The sequence below is a fragment of the Henckelia pumila genome, chromosome 4 (assembly GCF_033568475.1).
Source record: "Henckelia pumila isolate YLH828 chromosome 4, ASM3356847v2, whole genome shotgun sequence".
NCBI classification, from domain to species: Eukaryota; Viridiplantae; Streptophyta; class Magnoliopsida; order Lamiales; family Gesneriaceae; genus Henckelia; species Henckelia pumila.
The window spans coordinates 66164306-66186083 of record NC_133123.1 but is presented as its reverse complement, the minus strand read 5'-3'; the positions used below and the strand labels follow the sequence as shown (position 1 = coordinate 66186083).

Sequence of the window (21778 nt, the reverse complement as noted above, 5' to 3'; positions counted from 1 at the left end):
CCTAAGTATTCGTACTTGAGAATTTTGGGATGTCCTGCTTACGTGAAGCAGACAGTGGGAGATAAGTTGGATAGTCGATCCATCTTATGTTATTTTGTGGGGTATCCGAAGAATTCAATCGGATATTATTTCTATCATCCTGCTGAAACAAAGGTGTTTGTTTCAAGGAATGCCACCTTTTTGGAGAAGAAATTCTTATTGGATAAGAAAGGCAAGATGATGGAACTCGAAGAAATTCGAGAAGAACCCGAAATACAAATTAACGATCCTACACCTCAAGAATCATCACAAGACACGCCTATTGCTAGAAGATCCGAGAGGACTTCTAGGCCTCCTGTTATATATGGTCTTCTTCTTGAAGGAGATCAAAGTGAACCCGATATTGGATGTGATCCAAGAAACTTCAAGGAAGCAATTTCTGATGCGGATTCTAATTTATGGCTTGAAGCAATGCAGTCGGAAATAGACTCGATGCATTCAAACCAAGTTTGGTCTTTAGTAGATCCTCCTGATGGAATTGTTCCAATAGGATGTAAATGGATTTACAAAAGAAAACTTGGGCCTGATGGCAAGGTGTTGACCTATAAGGCACGATTGGTTGCAAAAGGTTATACTCAAAGACAAGGAGTTGACTATGATGAAACCTTTTCACCAGTCGCAATGTTCAAGTCCATAAGAATCCTAATTGTCATAGCAGCATGGTATGAATATGAGATATGGCAAATGGATGTGAAGACTGCATTTCTTAATGGAAACATTAAGGAAGAAATCTATATGATGCAGCCTGAAGGATTCACCTCCATGGGAAGCGAGCATAAGGTATGCAAGCTTCAGAGATCAATTTATGGTCTAAAACAAGCAACAAGAAGTTGGAACCAAAAATTTGATGAAACAATAAAGGATTTTGGTTTCATCAAGAACCCGGAGGAACCATGCGTGTACAAGAAAGTAGTTAAGGATGCGGTAACATTCTTAGTACTTTATGTTGATGACATCCTACTCATTGGGAATGACGTAGGGATGTTGCAGTCAACAAAGATATGGTTATCAGGTAGATTCTCGATGAAGGATTTGGGTGAGGCATCCTATATTCTAGGGATACAGATCTATAGAGATAGATCTAAGAGAATGATAGGACTCACTCAAGCAACCTACATCGACACTATATTGAAAAGGTTTTCAATGGATGAGTCCAAGAGAGGACATCTACCTATGTGTCATGGAGTTTCTCTATCCAAGTCTATGTGTCCCAAGACTGACGAAGAGATAGAGAAAATGACACATATATCATATGCGTCAGCCATAGGTAGTATCATGGATGGGATGATATCTACTAGACCGGATGTGGCCTATGCTCTGAGCGTCACGAGCAGATATCAAGCCAATCCAGGTCAAATGCATTGGAAAGCCGTGAAGGATATTCTTAAGTACTTGAGAAGAACTAAGAATATATTCATGGTTTATGGTGGAAGAGAATTGAAGTTGGAAGGCTACACCGACTCTAGCTTCCGAAGTGACGTGGATGACTCGAAATCAACCTCTGGATTTGTATTCGTGCTCAATGGCGGTGCTGTCTCTTGGAAGAGTTCCAAGCAAGACACCACAGCGGATTCCACCACTGAGGCAGAATACATTGCAGCATCAGCTGCTGCTAAAGAGGCGGTTTGGATGAGGAAATTCATCCAAGAGTTGGGTGTGATTCCAGAATCTGTTGGTCCAGTCCCGGTGTACTGTGACAACACTGGTGCCGTTGCTCAGGCAAAGGAACCAAGGTCTCATCAAAGATCCAAACACATACTGAGGAAATAACACATCATCCGGGAGATCGTGGAAAGAGGAGACATTACAGTCGAGAGAGTGGCCTCTGCAGACAATATCGCTGATCCGCTTACGAAGCCCTTGCCAGGACCATTGTTTGACAAACATCGCGAAGCAATGGGATTACGTAATATGACTAGTTGGCTTTAGGGCAAGTGGAAGATTGAAAGAGTGGGTGCCCGGATAGCCAACTTTTGGCTAAGGGCTTTTATGACTCTTTGTGTAAACAATCTTTGTTTAATATAATTTACATTTTATTAATGGCAATGACTTTATCTTTCTTCATATTATTATATTGTGATATACTATTGTTGTTTTGATAAAAACCTTAAATATACTATAGTGTATGTAAGATGTGGTAGTACATGGGGATGACTATCATGAAACACATCTTATAGTCACTGTATATTCTAAACAGTTCCTAGTCGATTGAGCCGTCCGAAAATAAGGATAAGGATCGCTCGAGTTTGAGACTAGCATTTGCGATGCAGAGTACCACGTTTCATTGGTAGGGAACATAGAGATGTTCGAAGCATGCAAATGTATATTCATATGATGAATGATCGAACTACCCTATTCGGACTTTTCAAGTGGTTATCACTTATCGAGTGGATAAAGTCCGCGTTTTTGGTTGTACACCATTAGTCCTTATTACTTGAAACATCATTGAGACTCTATATGCTAGTACTGTGCTTTGACTCATTTACCGACTCTATTGGGGTCATCAGGTGTCGGGATTGGGTACAGTTACGACGCATATAGGAGTCGATGCTTTGTTGTCAAGGATTTGAAAGAGTAGGTGCCCGGTGAGCCAACTTGTGGCTAAGGGCTTTGATGACTCTTTGTATAAACAATTTTTTGTTTAATATAATTTACACTTTTATTAATGGCAATGACTTTATCTTTCTTCATATTGTTATATTGTGATATACTATTGTTGTTTTGATAAAGACCTTGAATATACTATAGTGTATGTAAGATGTGGTAGAACATGGAGATGTCTATCATGAAACACATCTTATAGTCACTGTATATTCTAAACTGTTCCTAGTCGATTGAGCCGTCCGATAATAAGGATAAGGATCGCTCGAGTTTGAGACTAGCATTTGCGATGCAGAGTACCACGTTTCATTGGTAAGGAACATAGAGATATTCGAAGCATGCAAATGGATATTCATATGGTGAATGAACGAACTACCCTATCCGGACTTTCCAAGTGGTTATCACTTATCGAGTGGATAAAGTCCGCGGTTTTGGTTGTACACCATTAGTCCTTATTACTTGAAACATCATTGAGACTCTATATGATAGTATTGTGCTTTGACTCGTTTACCGACTCTATTGGGGTCATCAGGTGTCGGGATTGGGTACAGTTACAACACATATAGGAGTCGATGCTTTGTTGTCAAGGATTCACCACATACTTGCGAGTGTGGATATCCTATGCGATCTGAGGAGATATTAGTGTGACGAATCTCTGGCCAGAGTACATGATGTGTTTTAAGAAATGGTTTCTTAGTAACACATGCGATGTCACTATTTGATCTTCAAGATGTATTGCATAGTTATCGAATCTCGAACGACTCTCGATTTACCAATGGTTGTTGATTCGATCGGGATATATGGATGAAGAGACCGTACTGTACGCTAACCAAAATCTATTGGTTCTTGCAGGCACTATCAGTGATACCTAGGGAATCATGGGGCGATGGTTCTAGGCGCTCTTACCATGATTCGATGGGCAAGTCGGAAATTGTTGTTCCGAGTCACAAGGAGTTGTGAGCCCACGGCTAGCTGTATCCCTGAACCACTGAGGGTCACACAGAGTAATGGATTTTTAATCCCCGTTGAGATAGTTAAATTTAAAGAGTTAAATTTAATGAACAAAGAAGTTGGACTTCTTATTTAAGAGTAGAGGAGTAAGATTTCCTAAAATGACATAGGGATGGGCATTTTTGGAAATCACTGAATTCGGATTCAGAAAAAATTTATCTTGACTTTAAAAGGTGCAGAAATGGTTTCTGTGCACATTGGTGAAATCGGTTTATCAATCGGAGTCATGATGAATTTTATATTAATTTCTGAACATGCGGGCTTTGCTTGTCGGGCTTGAACTTATGACTAATGGGCCCTAAGCTGTTAGCGGCCTACATTATAAATAAGTTATTGTAGTACAGAAATTACACACAACAGGTCACAAATTTTCGAAAACCCTAAGTATTTTCTCTAACAGTGGCCGCCCCCCTCCCCTCTGCTCAGGAAAATCCAGCCTGTGAATTTTGAATTACAGTCTGGTTTAACGGATCAAATTCGTTAATTCTCTTCGTAGAAACTTCTGATAGATTTTCTAGTGCAATCTATCAGAGGGATTAATTATCCGTTCGTGGACCTGATTGAAGAACAGTTCGTCCATCAGTTCCAGGGATATACAACAAGAGCAGAGCAATCTGTTGGTGTCCATAATCTCGCTTCGAGATTGGAGGTAAAAATTTATAATTGTTATTTAATTTTTACACACACAATTTAATCGTTAAGTTTTGATACCCATTATGGAATCGTTCCATATAAAATTTTTAAACTTCCGCTGCACCGGGTATCAATTCTGATTGATCTGATCGCCGCGTTCTCCAACAGTGGTATCAGAGCCAGGTTGCTCAGATCAAGCGATTAAATTAATCGATTGTACAAAAATTTTTAAGCCTCGGTTTTTTGAAACAAAATAAATTTTAAAAATAAAAAAAAATTTCGGGCAAAACCCGGGCAGCGATTGGATCTCTGCCCGGGGGGGGCAGCGATGGTCGCTGCCCCGGGCAGCGCAGGGCGGCGCACGGCGCTGCGCAGGGCAGCGACGTGATCGCTGCCCAGGGCAGCGATCGTCGCTGCCCTAGGGGCAGCCGGGCTGCCCGGCCCGAGCCCCTTTGGGGCGCGGGCAGCCCGGGAGTGTCCTGGGCGGCCCGCGAAAAATTATTTTTAATTTTTAAATTAAAATTTTAATATGTTAAAATTCTATTTTTGGTCCGATCGAAAATTGTTTTTGAATGGTCCACGAGGCATCGAATCGAATTGTTCGAGTCCGAAAATTTTAAAATTGATTTTTGGATAAATTTGAATTTTTGGAAAATTTAAATATTTTATCCGTTAAATCAGATTTTATGAAATTAATTATTTTTTGTACAATTGATGATAAGATATGATCTTATGGATATATTGAGTAAAATATGATTTTATGTATAAAATTGGATTTTATAGATAAAATATGATTTTATTTGATAAAAAGATAAAATATGATTTTGTATGTAAAATAAGATTTTATATATAGAATATGATTTTATCCTTTTAAATTTAAATTGTCATTGCATGTTATCCAATAAATTAATTTTGAATTAAATGTTATTGGATAAGGATGATCGATTGCCATGACCAATTTTGTAGGTGTATGTTAGGAATTTACATTTGTTTTTATTGTTGTTGGATTTATTAATGGGCCTGGTTTATGGCCCAATATGAATTGTCATATGTAATAAAAGTTGGCCTGGTTTATGGCCCGTCCCACCCCTTGAAATGTATCCCCTACTTGTCATGGTTATTTATTGTAAATACATTAGACTTAGGGGGAGATGAAGATTTGAAGATGGAGGTGGGCCCAGCAGACAATAAAGACAGAAGAAATCTAAATTGGAAGCTCAATGTAATAGGATTACATTGCATACTGCATATTACCTAGGATTGGACTAAGACTCGTGATTGGCAACTACGGGTCGATTAGAAATGGAATCGATCATCCTATATAATATATGATATTATTGTTGTATGCATGTTTTAGACAAAATTATGTGAATCCGGCAAGCATACAAAATTTTAAAATGATGAGACAAATTTTTAAAATTAAAATCCCTCATTTTAAATATGATTTAAAATTGATATCAAGATAAATAAAGGAAATTTAAAATTGTTTAAATGTTCCTACCTTCCATCAACGATCAATGTATGAGATGCTACCCGCGGATACGGTCCGGCTCATATTATTGGGGGGGCCCGTTCGTCGGAAAGCTGTACATTGGATCGACACATATTGTAAGTTGGGTGGAACTCCAATGGGATCGGCTCATATTATTGGGGGATCCACATGGCGACCGTCCATCACAACTTAATATTGATGGGTCATCTTGACATGTCACAATAAACGGCGTCATATTATTGGGCCCTTATTGGACATGAGGTAAAAACGTGAAGGTTGCTTTGGAAGCAATTGGGCTCTACCTTTTGAAAATTATGGTTGGCTGATATTATTCGAGACCATAGTTTGTCAATTGGACTCCATGTTCTCACTAAGGAAAACAGTTTCCCGTTTTCACTAGAGGGTAGTGAAATCGTTAAAAATAGTGGGAGAGAGATTCATAAAATAAATTTCGCCTATTTTATGTCTTAGTAAATTAATTAAACAATCATCGATAATTGTCTGTTTCATCTCAGTATATCATTATGATGAATCTTCATAATCTACTATTCTCTATTCTCGAACAAAATAAACTTACTGGCGCAAACAATACAGAATGATTCCATAAGTTAAGATTGTCCTAAATTCGGAAAAGATTTTCTAAGTGTTAGAAAAGGCTTCTCCGAAAACAGCCCCGGCTGATGTAACTGCCGAAAGGTTGGCCGAACTAGAGAAATGGTTGGACCATGATCTCAAGGCCAAATGTTACATGCAAAATTGGACAAGTCTAAACAAGTTTGCCATCACTGCAAGAAATCCGATCATTGGAAACGTAACTGCAAGGAATACCTCGAGCAGTTGCGAACTGCAAAGGGTATGTTTTACATTGAAATAAATGTTTTTCTTAATACTACTTCTTGGATATTGGATACCAGATGTAGATCTCATATTTGCAATGAGTTGCAAATGATGACAAGAAGTAATAGGCTAAGGATGGGTGAGACCCAGTCAAGGCTCGGGAATGGTTCCAGAGTTAAATCCATAGCTATGGGAAATATTTGTTTAATTTTGCAAACCAATTTTAAGTTGTATTATGAGAAAGATATTTTTATTTGTGCCAAATATTTCATTAAAACATTATTTCTATTTCTATGCTTGATAGAGATGGGTTTTCTTGTAATTTTGTGAATGAGATTTGCAATATTTACAAGAATGAATGTTTGATTTGAAGTGGACAATTTGAAAAGGATCTATATAACTAAAAATTAAAAGACGTTCCAATAAATTACGTTGATAAACCGGCAACAACAAACAAAAGGAAAATCGATAGTCAAAACCCGGCAAACCTTTGGCATGCTAGGCTAGGTCATATTTCCTCAAGGAGGATGAACAAGCTAGTGGGAGAGGGCATGTTTGATATGTCTGATATTAACTCTCTACCTACTTGTGAATCCTGCCTGAAAGGAAAAATGACTAAATCTCCTTTTAAGGGGAAACCTGAGCGTAGTCAAAATCTGTTGGATTTGATCCATACAGATGTTTGTGGTTCATTTAGAATTGGTACTAAATTTGGCCACACCTACTTCATTACCTTTACTGATGATTATTCAAGGTATGGGTATTTATATTTAATGAAATATAAGTCTGAAGCATTTGAAAAGTTCAAAGAATTCAAGGCTAAAGTAGAAAATAAGCTAGGTAAAAGTATTAAAGCACTTCGATCGGATCGTGGTGGAGAATACTTAAGTGCCGAGTTTTTGGACTATCTAAAAGAGAATGGGATTCTCTCTCAGTGGACTCCTCCTATGACACCACAGCTGAATGGTGTTTCGGAGCGTCGTAATAGAACCTTGTTGGACATGGTTCGATCCATGATGAGCTTCACTGAGCTCCCACCATCGTTTTGGGGCTATGCGCTTGAAATGGCGGTATTGTTGTTAAACAACGTCCACACTAAAGCAGTGGACAAAACACCATATGAGTTATGGAATGGCAAAGCTCCTAAGTATTCGTACTTGAGAATTTGGGGATGTCCTGCTTACGTGAAGCAGACAGTGGAAGATAAGTTGGATAGTCGATCCACCTTATGTTATTTTGTAGGGTATCCGAAGAATTCAATCGGATATTATTTCTATTATCCTGCTGAAACAAAGGTGTTTGTTTCAAGGAATGCCACCTTCTTGGAGAAGGAATTCTTATTGGATAAGAAAGGCGAGATGATGGAACTCGAAGAAATTCGAGAAGAACCCGAAATACAAAATAACGATCCTACACCTTAGGAACCATTGATAGACACGCCTGTACCTAGAAGATCCGAGAGGACTTCTAGACCTCCTATTCGATATGGTCTTCTTCTTGAAGGGGATCAAGATGAACCCGATGTTGGATGTGATCCAAGAAACTTCAAGGAAGCAATTTCTGATGCGGATTCAAATTTATGGCTTGAAGCTATGCAGTCGGAAATAGATTCGATGCATACAAACCAAGTTTGGTCTTTAGTAGATCCTCCCGATGGAATTGTTCCAATAGGGTGTAAATGGATCTACAAGAGAAAGCTTGGACCTGATGGTAAGGTATTGACCTACAAGGCGCGATTGGTGGCAAAAGGTTATACTCAAAGACAAGGAGTTGACTATGATGAAACCTTTTCACCAGTTGCAATGTTCAAGTCCATAAGAATCCTTATTGCCATAGCTGCTTGGTATGACTATGAGATATGGCAAATGGAAGTGAAGACTGCTTTTCTTAATGGAGACATTAAGGAAGAAATCTATATGAAGCAGCCTGAGGGGTACACATCCATGGGAAGCGAGCATAAGGTATGCAAGCTTCAGAGATCAATTTATGGTCTAAAACAAGCATCAAGAAGTTGGAACCAGAAATTTGATGAAACAATAAAGGATTTTGGTTTCATCAAGAACCCGGAGGAACCATGCGTGTACAAGAAAGTAGTTAAGGATGCTGTGACATTCTTAGTACTTTATGTTGATGACATCCTACTCATTGGGAATGACGTAGGGATGTTGCAGTCAACAAACATATGGTTATCAGGTAGATTCTCGATGAAGGATTTGGGTGAGGCATCCTATATTCTAGGGATACAGATCTATAGAGATAGATCTAAGAGAATGATAGGACTCACTCAATCAACCTACATCGACACCATATTGAAACGTTTTTCAATGGATGGGTCCAAGAGAGGACATCTACCCATGTGTCATGGAGTTTCTCTATCCAAGTCTATGTGTCCCAAGACGGATGAAGAGATAGAGAAAATGACACATGTACCATATGCGTCAGCCATAGGTAGTATCATGTATGGTATGATATCTACCAGACCGGATGTAGCATTTGCTCTGAGTGTCACGAGCAGATATCAAGCTAATCCCGGTCAAATGCATTGGAAAGCCGTGAAGGACATTCTTAAGTATTTACGAAGGACTAAGAATATGTTCATGGTATATGGAGGAAGAGAACTAAAATTGGAAGGCTATACCGACTCTAGCTTCCAAAGTGACGTGGATGACTCGAAGTCAACCTCTGGATTTGTGTTCATGCTCAATGGCGGTGCTGTCTCTTGGAAGAGTTCCAAGAAGGACACCACAGCGGATTCCACCACTGAGGCAGAATACATTGCAGCATCAGCTGCTGCTAAAGAGGCCGTTTGGATGAGAAATTTCGTCCAAGAGTTGGGCGTTATTCCTGAAGTTGTTGGTCCAGTCCCGGTGTACTGTGACAACACGGGTGCCGTTGCTCAGGCAAAGGAACCAAGGTCTCATCAAAGATCCAAACACGTACTGAGGAAATACCACATCATCCAGGAGATTGTGGAAAGAGGAGACATCACTGTCGAAAGAGTGGCCTCTGCAGACAATATCGCTGATCCACGTACTAAGCCCTTGCCAGGACCATTATTTGACAAACATCGCGAAGCAATGGGTCTACGTAGTATGACTAGTTGGCTTTAGGGCAAGTGGGAGATTGAAAGAGTAGGTGCCCGGTGAGCCAACTTGTGGCTAAGGGCTTTGATGACTCTTTGTATAAATAATCTTTTGTTTAATATAATTTACACTTTTATTAATGGCAATGACTTTATCTTTCTTCATATTGTTATATTGTGATATACTATTGTTGTTTTGATAAAGACCTTGAATATACTATAGTGTATGTAAGATGTGGTAGAACATGGAGATGTCTATCATGAAACACATCTTATAGTCACTGTATATTCTAAACTGTTCCTAGTCGATTGAGCCGTCCGATAATAAGGATAAGGATCGCTCGAGTTTGAGACTAGCATTTGCGATGCAGAGTACCACGTTTCATTGGTAAGGAACATAGAGATGTTCGAAGCATGCAAATGGATATTCATATGATGAATGATCGAACTACCCTATCCGGACTTTCCAAGTGGTTATCACTTATCGAGTGGATAAAGTCCGCGGTTTTGGTTGTACACCATTAGTCCTTATTACTTGAAACATCATTGAGACTCTATATGCTAGTACTGTGCTTTGACTCGTTTACCGACTCTATTGGGGTCATCAGGTGTCGGGATTGGGTACAGTTACAACACATATAGGATTCGATGCTTTGTTGTCAAGGATTCACCACATACTTGCGAGTGTGGATATCCTATGCGATCTGAGGAGATATTAGTGTGACGAATCTCTGGCCAGAGTACATGATGTGTTTTAAGAAATGGTTTCTTAGTAACACATGCGATGTCACTATTTGATCTTCAAGATGTATTGCATAGTTATCGAATCTCGAACGACTCTCGATTTACCAATGGTTGTTGATTCGATCGGGATATATGGATGAAGGGACCGTACTGTACGCTAACCAAAATCTATTGGTTCTTGCAGGCACTATCAGTGATACCTAGGGAATCATGGGGCGATGTTGCTAGGCGCTCTTACCATGATTCGATGGGCAAGTCGGAAATTGTTGTTCCGAGTCACAAGGAGTTGTGAGCCCACGGCTAGCTGTATCCCTGAACCATTGAGGGTCACACAGAGTAATGGATTTTTAATTTCCGTTGAGATAGTTAAATTTAAAGAGTTAAATTTAATGAACAAAGAAGTTGGACTTCTTATTTAAGAGTAGAGGAGTAAGATTTCCTAAAATGACATAGGGATGGGCATTTTTGGAAATCACTGAATTCGGATTCAGAAAAAATTTATCTTGACATTAAAAGGTGCATAAATGGTTTCTGTGCACATTGGTGAAATCGGTTTATTAATCGGAGTCATGATGAATTTTATATTAATTTCTGAACATGCGGGCTTTGCTTGTCGGGCTTGAACTTATGACTAATGGGCCCTAAGCTGTTAGCGGCCTACATTATAAATAAGTTATTACAGTACAGAAATTACACACAACAGGTCACAAATTTTCGAAAACCCTAAGTATTTTCTCTAACAGTGGCCGCCCCCCTCCCCTCTGCTCAGGAAAATCCAGCCTGTGAATTTTTAATTACAGTCTGGTTTAACGGATCAAATTCGTTAATTCTCTTCGTAGAAACTTCTGATAGATTTTCTAGTGCAATCTATCAGAGGGATTAATTATCCGTTCGTGGACCTGATTGAAGAACAGTTCGTCCATCAGTTCCAGGGATATACAACAAGAGCAGAGCAATCTGTTGGTGTCCATAATCTCGCTTCGAGATTGGAGGTAAAAATTTATAATTGTTATTTAATTTTTACACACACAATTTAATCGTTAAGTTTTGATACCCATTATGGAATCGTTTCATATAAAGTTTTTAAACTTCCGCTGCACCGGGTATCAATTCTGATTGATCTGATCGCCGCGTTCTCCATCAAGATTCACCACATACTTGCGAGTGTGGATATCCTATGCGATCTGAGGAGATATTAGTGTGACGAATCTCTGGCCAGAGTACATGATGTGTTTTAGGTTAATGGTTATCCTAGTAACACATGCGATGTCACTAATAGATCTCCAAGATGTTGTGCATAGTTATCGAATCTCGAACGACTCTCGATGCACCAATGGTTGTTGATTCGATCGGGATATTTGGTTGAAGGGACCGTACTGTACGCTAACCAAAATCTACTGGTTCTTGCAGGAACTATCAGTAATACCTAGGGAATCATGGGGCGATGTTGCTAGACGCTCTTACCATGATTCGTTGGGTAAGTCGGAAATTGTTGTTCCGAGTCACAAGGAGTTGTGAGCCCACGGCTAGCTGTATTCCTGAACCATTGAGGGTTACACAAGTAATGGATTACTAAAACCCCGTAGAGATAGTTAAATTTAAAGAGTTAAATTTAATGAAAGAGAAATTGGATTTCTCAACTAAAGGGAGTGGAATTTCCTAAAATGACATAGTGATGGGCATTTTTGGAAATCACTGAATTCGGATTCAGAAAAATTATCTTGACTCTAAAAGATGCAGAAATGGTTTCTGTGCACATTGGTGAAATCAGTTTATCAATCGGAGTCACGATGAATTTTATATTAATTTCTATAACAACGGGCTTGGCTTGTTGGACTTAAGTTATGGATTGTGGGCTTTAAGGAGTTAGAGTCCTGATACAATTATAACTAGAAATTATCTATAAATAGAGGTGTTGGGTTCGAAAATCAAACACTTTTTGTCTTATAATTTTTGAAATTACACTCTAAATATTCTAAGGGTTTTTCGAAATCCTTGTCCCTCCCGGAGAAAATTCAGACTTGTGATTTTTGTGAAAAATTACAATTCTGAATTAACAGATCATATTTGTTTATTCTCTACGCAAAACTTCTGATTGATTTCTAGTGCAGTCAATCAGAGGGTTTCTGTTTTCTGTTCGTGGACCTTATTTCGGTGATTGATCGTGACGCCATCGGTTCCCGGGATATACAAGAAGAGCAGATTAAATTCTGTTGGTGTCCATAATCTCTCTTCGAGATTGGAGGTAAAATATTTAATTAATTATTATTTATTTTACTTGTGTGATTTAATCGTTAAACGTTTTGATACCCATGATATGAAATTGTTTCATATCAAAGAAAAATAAAATTTTTAAACTTTCGCTGCACCGGGTATCGATTCAATTGATCTGAACACGGTTTTCCAACACTGGGATGGGCTGGCTTTGACATGATTATAACTTTTTTGGACAAAAATTAATTAAATATTTTATTTTGCTTCCGAATCAGTACAACCATCCAGCTCGAATCAGTGCAACTTTTCGTGTGAACGGGCACGACTTTTGGTCCGAAACAGTGCGTCCTTTCGGCTGAACAGGTGCATCTCTTCAGCTCGAACCATTGCAACTTTTCGGCCATGCATGCATCGAAGGGTTGCAACCGTCCGAGGCAGCCTTCCAACGTCTATAAATAGATAGCCCCTGCATTCATTCGAACTCACCAATTCACTCATTCTTTCTTCTCTTGTCTTGCATTGAGAGTTCTGATCTCTCTTGTTTCTCTTCATAAAAGAGTTTCTTTAAAGCACTTTGTGTTCGAAGTTCTTTGGGTTTGCAGTGCTGCTACTCAAAGTTGTAAAGCGTTCTATCTTGGGAGATATTTTGCACAATCCCGTTAGCACCTAGGCGGGGCAAATTTTGTCTTAAAAAAAAGAGTTAAACTCTTGGCTCGCTGTTTTGATCGTGTGTTTGCAAGTGGTGAAATTTGTCGCTACAGCACTTAAAGTGGATACCCTACTCTTGGATAATGAAACATAGTGCTGCTGGTTTCTCTTAACATCACATGCTTCCCCTGCTTGTAGACCAACTTTGATATGAGACAATCTCATTAAAAACTTGAGAAAGATCAAGGTTATTTGTTAGCTTTGTACTGAAATGTGGCCAATAAAAGGATGAGAAACGGTCGTAAGTAACCTCATTTCTCCACATGAGAGTCTGGACAGCAATGGATCTGAAACTTCTACCTCCATAATTAGAGGAATCTCTTACATCACCCAATCTCTCAAAATATGAATTGCCTAGAGTACCATCAAGCATCATTAAGAATTTATGAAATGTGATAATAAGCGGGTACTTTTCAGGTTGAATGCCAACAAATATGTCTGGAATATCTTTAAATTTAGCCAAATCTTCTATATCATCAGTATCAGTGAAGCTACAGTTGGTAGAGAAGTCTTCATTAGCAAATCTGCAAACAAACATGTAAGAATGATACTGGTGAATTGAATCGAAGTAATACTAGTTAAGTCATTGGAGAATGCATGTAACATAGCAAGCTCTTAACTATTGCTCGCAAGCGTATGAGTGTCAAGTTTTAATATAGTGATAAATTAAGTATCGTTCGCACATAGAGTAAAATGAAAATATTCAGTTCTTGTAATTAAAATAGTCCTAATTTTATCTAGAAAATCAATGATCAAGAGGTTTTGCAGAAAATAAAATAATCAATGAGTTTTTTATAACATGCACACAACTTTTAGATAAAAATCAATCAGAGGAAAAATGATCTATAGGTTTAGATTTCACCTGGTTTCAACAACAATCAATTCTAATTAATTAATTTTCATGAATTTCAGTCAATTAATAAGAACACTTAAATTAAGTGTATAAAATACACTTATCAACTATAGACAGCTTTCCCTTCATACAATTTTACTATGCTTTTTCTTTTTGCCCTGACTTCACCGTGGTAAATTTTATAGAAATGTAAGAAAATTGTTTTACGAGTAATTGTTTTTTTTTTTTTAACAACAACAATGGAAAAATTATACACAAAATCATATTAAAATCCAAAGACCTGTTCAATAATTATTCGTCAAAATAATGCAAGAACCGACTATGAATTATCAATCATTCGATTTACTCTAGTTAAGATATATGTAAAAGAACAAGTTATGGCCAATAACAAAGAGCATGAAATGGAAGATAGGACAGGTGTGATTGAGTTTTGCATATGTCCAGTTTGTTTTTGGCAAAGACTTGACGAAAAGACCAAGTTTGTGTGTGCATACTTGAGATTTCATCTAATCCTATATTAGCATGCTATCACATGCAGTAAATTCAAAGCAATATCACTTGAATCAGTTCCACTTAATAAATATGTGAGCAACAGAAACATGCAACAAGATTTACAAAAATATGAATGACAAAGCCAATTTCAGAACACAAGGCTACCTTTTGAGCTGAGACACGTGTCGTTTGACTAAGTACATTGACAAAGTTTTGGACTCACGATGACAAATAGCTGACGCAAGGAGGATCACGTGCAGACATTTTGTACTGCTGTAACTTCTGGAACAGCTTCCTAGAGTTTCATTATATTTTGGACCTCAAAATCGTGAAATAAAAAAAAAAAGGGAAGCAACAGAGGCAGTTTATCAGTCCGAAAAGGATAAGTTTGGCACAAAATAGAATCAAATTCTCTGATAATTTGTAATGCAAACATCAAGGAGTCAAAGGTCTCGTTTGGTATCAAAAGTCAGACCAAAAAAAAAAATTTTTTTTATAAAAAAAATGTTTTTTCAACTAATAAGGTATTTGGATGACCAAATAAGTGCTTAAAAAAACATTTTTTTAAGGAAAAAAAAGAGCTTTTTCAAAAGCAAAAAATTATAGCTTAAAAAAGCACTTATTTTAAAAAATCTCTACAAAATCCAAACGGGCCCAAAGCTATGGAGGAAATATTTACATAACCTGCCTTTTTCCTTTCTCCTACTTATCATTGTTCTTCTTCTTTCTTTTTCCCTCAGTGACTGGTTTTTCTGCCTGCTTGAGGGGCTTCTTTACATTATCAACGACGAGCCAAACCTGCTTGCTGGGCTTCTTTATATTATCAACAGCAAAACCTTTAGAGTCTTCAAGGTTCTCATCACTTTTGATAATACTCGAGTTTGTGTCCATCAAACTTGATAACATTAAGTCTTCCAGTAGAGGCCTTCTGGACTCCAAGCTCTTCAAAACTTCTCCAATCTCAGACAAGTCTTGACCATCCAAGTTACTGCATAATCGCCAGATCATCATTACCATGATATGAGTTCATTCCAAAAGAAGTCAACAGTGATCCCTAAAAAGTTATGTGATTCATGAAGCAATTTAGTTACATACTGATGACTAACCTTGTAACTAGCCAAATTTGATAGCTGCTTCAATTCCTTGATCGTGTCTTTGACATCAAACATGTTTTCATTTGTTACGCTGTAACGAGATTTCCGCTCAGTTAGCTGAAACACTAGAGCTGCAAAGAAGTTCATATGCTCCTGGACCTGACAATATAGCAAAATCAGAAAATCTTTATTAGCAAGAAGCTAAGAGATAAAAAAAAAAATCATTTGAGTTACCTTATTTTTCAGGCCAATGACATTGAAATTTCTGTTGTATTCACTTCTACGGGACTGTAACATGTCACGTATGTCCGTGAGAAATCCCCATTTCATTCGGAGGTCAAATTTTGAGTTCTCTGAACTCAAGTTTGAATCAATTTTTGGCATTGTTTCTGAAGGTTGAACAGCACTTCTCTTACCTTTATTTTTAGCCACTTGAGGAAGGCTGCTGCCAGATTCAGTCACATTTCTCTCAGCCGTAGTTACTCGAGCATTTGATGTTTCAGTTTTTTTTGGAAATAACACATTCATTATGTCATTTTTGCATGAAAACAACCTGAGGTCCAGAAAAATGGCATCAGGACACACAAACTTGAAATTATGTCCTCTGAATGTCACAAGCACAACAGGATCCTCAATAGCATTGAGTGCTGCCGCAACTTTCGCTACATGTGATTTGTTATTCCTCTTTCCATGTAAGAGAGCATCATAAAATTCTTTTCGCTGATGGGATCTTATTTGAGGCCTCTGCAACAGCCTAAGGAGTTTATTAAGGGGCATTTCAGAGTTCAGATACACCAAACATAGAATCACTACCAATCTTTGTACTAGCACTGGAAAATAGGAGTCATAATCAATGTTGGACTGCCTAATCCATTCTTGCGTATCAACAACGTTTTCGTAAAGAAATTGGTGAGCCACACTGATTGTGAAATCAATGATGCTTTTTGGGGAGGATCCCATGTCTGTATCTAAATTGGCACTTGGATTAGCATTCGACTGTTGGCATACAACCCACTCTACAAATGATGATTTTGAGGTGAAAAAACAGCCACGAGGGTGAGGTGCCAAAATCAAAAGGCGCTCCAAAAGATATAAGAAACAATTCGGTGATATATAGTTGCGTACCCTCCAGTTGGACATGTAAGTTTCTTCTAGAGCTTTATAAAATCTATGACTCAGAGATTCCTTGGAGTTTTTTGATAGAGAGTTATGCAAACTTCCTGATTGTGTGCTTTCGTTCTCCAAAGTGGTATCAGGAAGAACTTGTGGTGCCAGATTGCTCGAGGCAGACACAATTGGAGATTCTGGCTTAATGATGCCCCCAAGGATCTCGATGAATGCTTTCCAATACGAGTTCTCAGGTAAATTTTTGACCATTCTCTCACAGATAGAATGTTTTGGCTTGCCAGACCCTAGCCATATCATCACCACTTCTCCTATTTGCCTATAGGTAATATCACAATTTTTGCTGACATTTCTAGAGAGAACTTCTTCCAGTAAAGTCTTTGAAAGTTCGGTTTCCCTAAGAACAATCATGTTTGCTGATAAGGACTGTTGAGGGTTTAAAGGGAAAACAATTTCAAAGTATTTGGTCGATAGTTGTAAGCATTCTTGTAGTTTCATGTCTTCAGATTTCTTCAATTCGAGTGATTTTGAATCGATCAAGAACTTTGCTATATCAAAAATGAAAGTTAAGCATATGCCTTGGTAGTATACGGACGAGGATTTCACCCCAAACAATGACTGAAGTGCCTCCAAAACTTGAAGCCCAACAGAAACCAACTCTTGGTGCCAGTATTTTTGAGCTGCTGACAAAAAATGACGAGCATGAAGAGTTGCCACATTTCTCTTCCTATGAATAAACGTCTCATGCACATTTTCAACCCATTTAGCATCAGGGTTCATCAAAAGACAGGTGACACTAGAATCTTCCAACCACCTCACACCAAAGTAATGCAAACAGAATTCCATGGTATCTTTAAATTTGTCAGTGTCGCCTCTTTCAAGAGAACCAAGACATTCTACGATCTCCAAAATGTTTTCCTTGTACAAGTTCCAAATATAAACAAGAGTTCTCACAGAGACTTGGTCCCTCAAAAATTTTTCCTCCGAGTCACCTTTTAGATCAACTGGCGATTCCTGATCCAATTCATATTTTGCCACATGTATTCCAAAATGCACATCTAGTAGTTTTCTAATAGAGAGGATTTGACCTCTGCGACTTTCATCTCGGCTCAAAGCAATGTAACATCGCATCAACTCAGCCAAGTTCATATGCTCATGGGACAAAATTTTTGTGTATGTACAAATGGATGAATGAAAATTTCCAGAAACTTTCTCAGCGAAGGACATCAATTTAGTCAAGAGTTCCTCCTTTTGAGGAAATGACTTCAAAGGCCAACCTTGGGTTGTCGATGACCATATAGAGTTTGAAAGAACGTATGAAAGGATGAGCATGGATGCACTGGCAAAATTCCCAGCCTTCGCAAGCAGATCAACCTCAGCAAGATTATCTCCCATCAGCTTCACAACATCTGCTGCCTCTTTGAAGTTTCCAGACTCTTTCTCCAAACTCAAAAGCTCTTCAAGGCAATCTAAAGACCTCAAGAAATTGCGTTTAGATTCCATAGTACCAAAAGCTCGAATAAATTTCATAAACAATATATTGTTCTTTGTGCTGTAATATTCCAAAGCACCACTTTCCAAATACTCCTGCTCAATTTTGTCAATCTCATTTAGTTTAGTCCTAATTTCAGTATTACAAGGTGCTTGCTGTTTCCAGAACTCTATATATTGCAAACCCATGTCAAAAAGTTTTCCTTTAGCGCAGGCTGACAAGCACTCGATGAACAAATTTCCCTTGGCACACACATCTGCTGCAGTCTCATAGTGCCCAGCTAATGTGAAACAGTCACCAGCTTTTCTCAACTCCAATGCACCACATTTCTGGAGGTAAATCATTCCTGGAGCATGGTTTTTGAATAATCATCGTAACAGCCAAACTTTAATAACAAAAAAAACCCGATTATCTGACTTTATAGAAATGTCAATAAGAAAACTTTGCTACAAGGGCGACCAATGAGATTCCAGATCAAAATAACTTCAACATTACCCTTTCCTCAAATTTTCATAGCTCACAGATTTTAATACGAGTCACAGACTCAAAAGTTAACCACACAAATGCTCATCATATTCTAGAATGAGAATGAATCCCAACACTTTTCTATATAAGTCCAGGAGGAGGGTATACATTGGGTCTGGACAGACATACACAAATAGAATAAATGAAAATATATAAATGGGTGGTGAAATCGACAACAATACTACGATTTCACTACTACTTGTTTATAAAGTAACAACTATTCTCAAGTTAATCCAATATGTTGAAGAAATCTTCCATCTGATGCCCAGAGACACATTCGTCTTGAAAATATCGAATACTAGAATGGGAAATTCAACAAAGCAAAAGGTGATAGCTTCACTAAAACTATATCCAGAATTTAGACTGGTAAATTTATTGGTATAGTAGATTAAATTTTTGTAGTCCAGGATGACATAAAACTTGATCATACCTGCTTTTTCGTATTCCTCCAAAACACAGAAACATTCAGCTGCAGAAACAGCTCTTCCAATAGAATCAAATAATTCTGCAGCCTCTTTAATCATTATGTGTGCCTCCCTGGGATTTGAAACGTGAAGAGCAGATGCTCTTAGCCCAGAAGCCTTGGCTCTTTTCTCCCATGTTGCTTCTCCTGCTCTTTCAAAGCACATGGTTGCCATGTCGTAGTTTTTTTCCCAAAACAGCTACACAAACACAATATGTCAACTTCGCAAGATATTAAAATATAGGAACCAAAACAAGGTGAAGAGAGCCCAACCTTGATTCCCTGTGATTTCCACTCCTCTGGGCTGCTTGCCCTTTGCATTTCTTCTGCAAGAGCATGATCTAGTTTTCTAACTTTCATGAGACCCAATCTCTGCCAGTAGTAAAATATAGGTTTGGAGATCTCTGCATTGTCTTCGTAGATCCATAACCTTTGTCTCGTTCGTGTGATTGCCATGTATAACTGTTTCAGTTCGGAACACAAGATACTATGTTTCGACTGGCTAAAACTTGGAAATGACTTTGGAAAGTTTGGATCAAACAGATCTTTATGCTTTAACAACTCGTACAATACTCTCCATTGAGTGCTTTGAGGTGAAGAGCTAAAAAAGTTGTAAAGCAGCGCATCCTAGCATTCAAAATTAAGGAATAAAATAAACTAGGAATGAAATGGATGTGAGTTCCATGAAAGACAATTATTGACAAAGATCTTGATTGTATCCACCTTACCAACACCATACCACGGATTCCCTTGTTTTGGACAGTAAAGCTAAAGAAAAGATGCTGAATGTAAAGACTACAATATCCAAATAAAAAGTCATGGAATTCAAATATAATCATCTGGATTACCTGAAATTCAAGTCCCTTGCACTCCACTATAGTGAGAATAAGAGCCCGACGACCAGTATATTTAGAAATTTCCTTTCTTGATGAATCGTCGCGAACTAATATGACTTGCTCAGCACCAAAACCTACTTGTTTCTCACTCGCACTTCCGCTGCGTCCAAAAATTGTAATGAGTGAGTTTTCATTGCTGCCAGGCTCTAGTACAACAGGTGGTTCACCATATAAACAATTAGTCTCAGGAGCCAATGCATCAACAGATAGTGGGAAAAAAAGGTAGAGTAGATCAATGACACTCTGCGCTAATCTAAGAACTCCAGCATGAGTATGAAAATTCTGGCACATTCTAAAAACATCTGACAGAAGGCCTTTCCCCTCTCTTCCTGCGTATGACGAATTTTCGGATTTCATGACAAACTCATTGTACAACAAAGATAGGATATCTTCAAACCTAAAGTCAATTCCCCTGGCAATTTTTTGTGTGGTATCACCAGAAAAGACAAATCCTTCATCAACATTTTTGCAGATATGTCTGAAAAGAGCAATTTGACTCATACTAAGGTCTTGCACTTCATCAAGGTAAACGAAATCAATTCTGTCACCCACTAAATTCTCTTTGCTTAGCCGAAGATGTATGTCAATCACAAAATCAGCAACATCAAACTCACCACGCTCCATCTTCATTTTTTCGTAGTGTTGATATATATCATAGATCACCTTTCTCTTCTTGGCACTTAAAGTGGATACCCTACTCTTGGATAATGAAACATAGTCCTGCTTGTTTCTCTTAACATCACATGCTTCCCCTGCTTGTAGACCACCTTTGATATGAGACATAATCTCATTAAAAACTTGAGAAGGATCAAGGTTTTTTGTTAGCTTTGTACTGAAATGTGGCCAATAAATGGATCTGAAACTTCTACCTTCATTATGAGAGGAATCTCTTACATCGTGCAATCTCTCAAAATATGAATTGCCTAGATTGCCATCAAGCATCATTAAGAATTTATGAAATGTGATAATAAGAGGGTACTTTTCAGGTTGAATGCCGACAAATGTGTCTGGAATATCTCTAAATTCAGCCATATCTTCTATATCATCAGTATCAGTGAAGCTACTGTTGGTAGGGAAGTCTTCACTAGCAAATCTGTACAAAACATGTAAGAATGATACTGGTGACTTGAATCGAAGTAATACTAGTTAAGTCATTCGAGCATGCAGGAAACATAGCAAGCTCTTAACTATAGACAGCTCCCCTTCCATACAATTTTACTATGCTTTTTCTTTTGGCCTAACTTCACCTTGGTAAATTTTATAGAAATGCAAGAAAACTGTTTTACGAGTAATCGTTCATTTTTTTTAACAACAACAATGGAAAATTTATATACAAAATCATATTAAAATCCATAGATCTGTTCAATAATTATTTGTCAAAAATAATGCAAGAACCGACTATGAATTATTAATCATTCGATTAACTCTAGTTAAGATATATGGTAAAAAAAACAAGTCATGGCCAATAACAAAGAGC

General features: G+C 38.0%; 1 protein-coding gene across 1 annotated transcript; it reads right to left on the bottom strand.

Annotated features, from left to right (window-relative positions):
- Positions 1–15428: 15428 nt before the first annotated feature.
- Positions 15429–21158, bottom strand: LOC140865057 (uncharacterized). The gene is made up of 6 exons (XM_073269556.1): positions 20254–21158; positions 19679–20032; positions 19373–19604; positions 16035–18763; positions 15813–15959; positions 15429–15694 (listed from the first exon to the last, which is right to left on the bottom strand). Exons 1-6 carry the CDS (start codon positions 21082–21084, stop codon positions 15692–15694), a joined length of 4296 nt encoding a protein of 1431 aa, XP_073125657.1. The 5' UTR covers positions 21085–21158; the 3' UTR covers positions 15429–15691.
- Between the last annotated feature and the right edge of the window lie 620 nt (positions 21159–21778).

Coding starts and splice junctions, on each gene's coding strand:
- LOC140865057 (XM_073269556.1), bottom strand. CDS start 21,084: ATGTCTCATATCAAAGGTGGTCTACAAGCAGGGGAAGCATGTGATGTT. Junction 20,033..20,253: donor GCAAGGGACTTGAATTTCAG/GTAATCCAGATG, acceptor TTTGAATGCTAG/GATGCGCTGCTTTACAACTT. Junction 15,960..16,034: donor TCATTGGCCTGAAAAATAAG/GTAACTCAAATG, acceptor CTATATTGTCAG/GTCCAGGAGCATATGAACTT.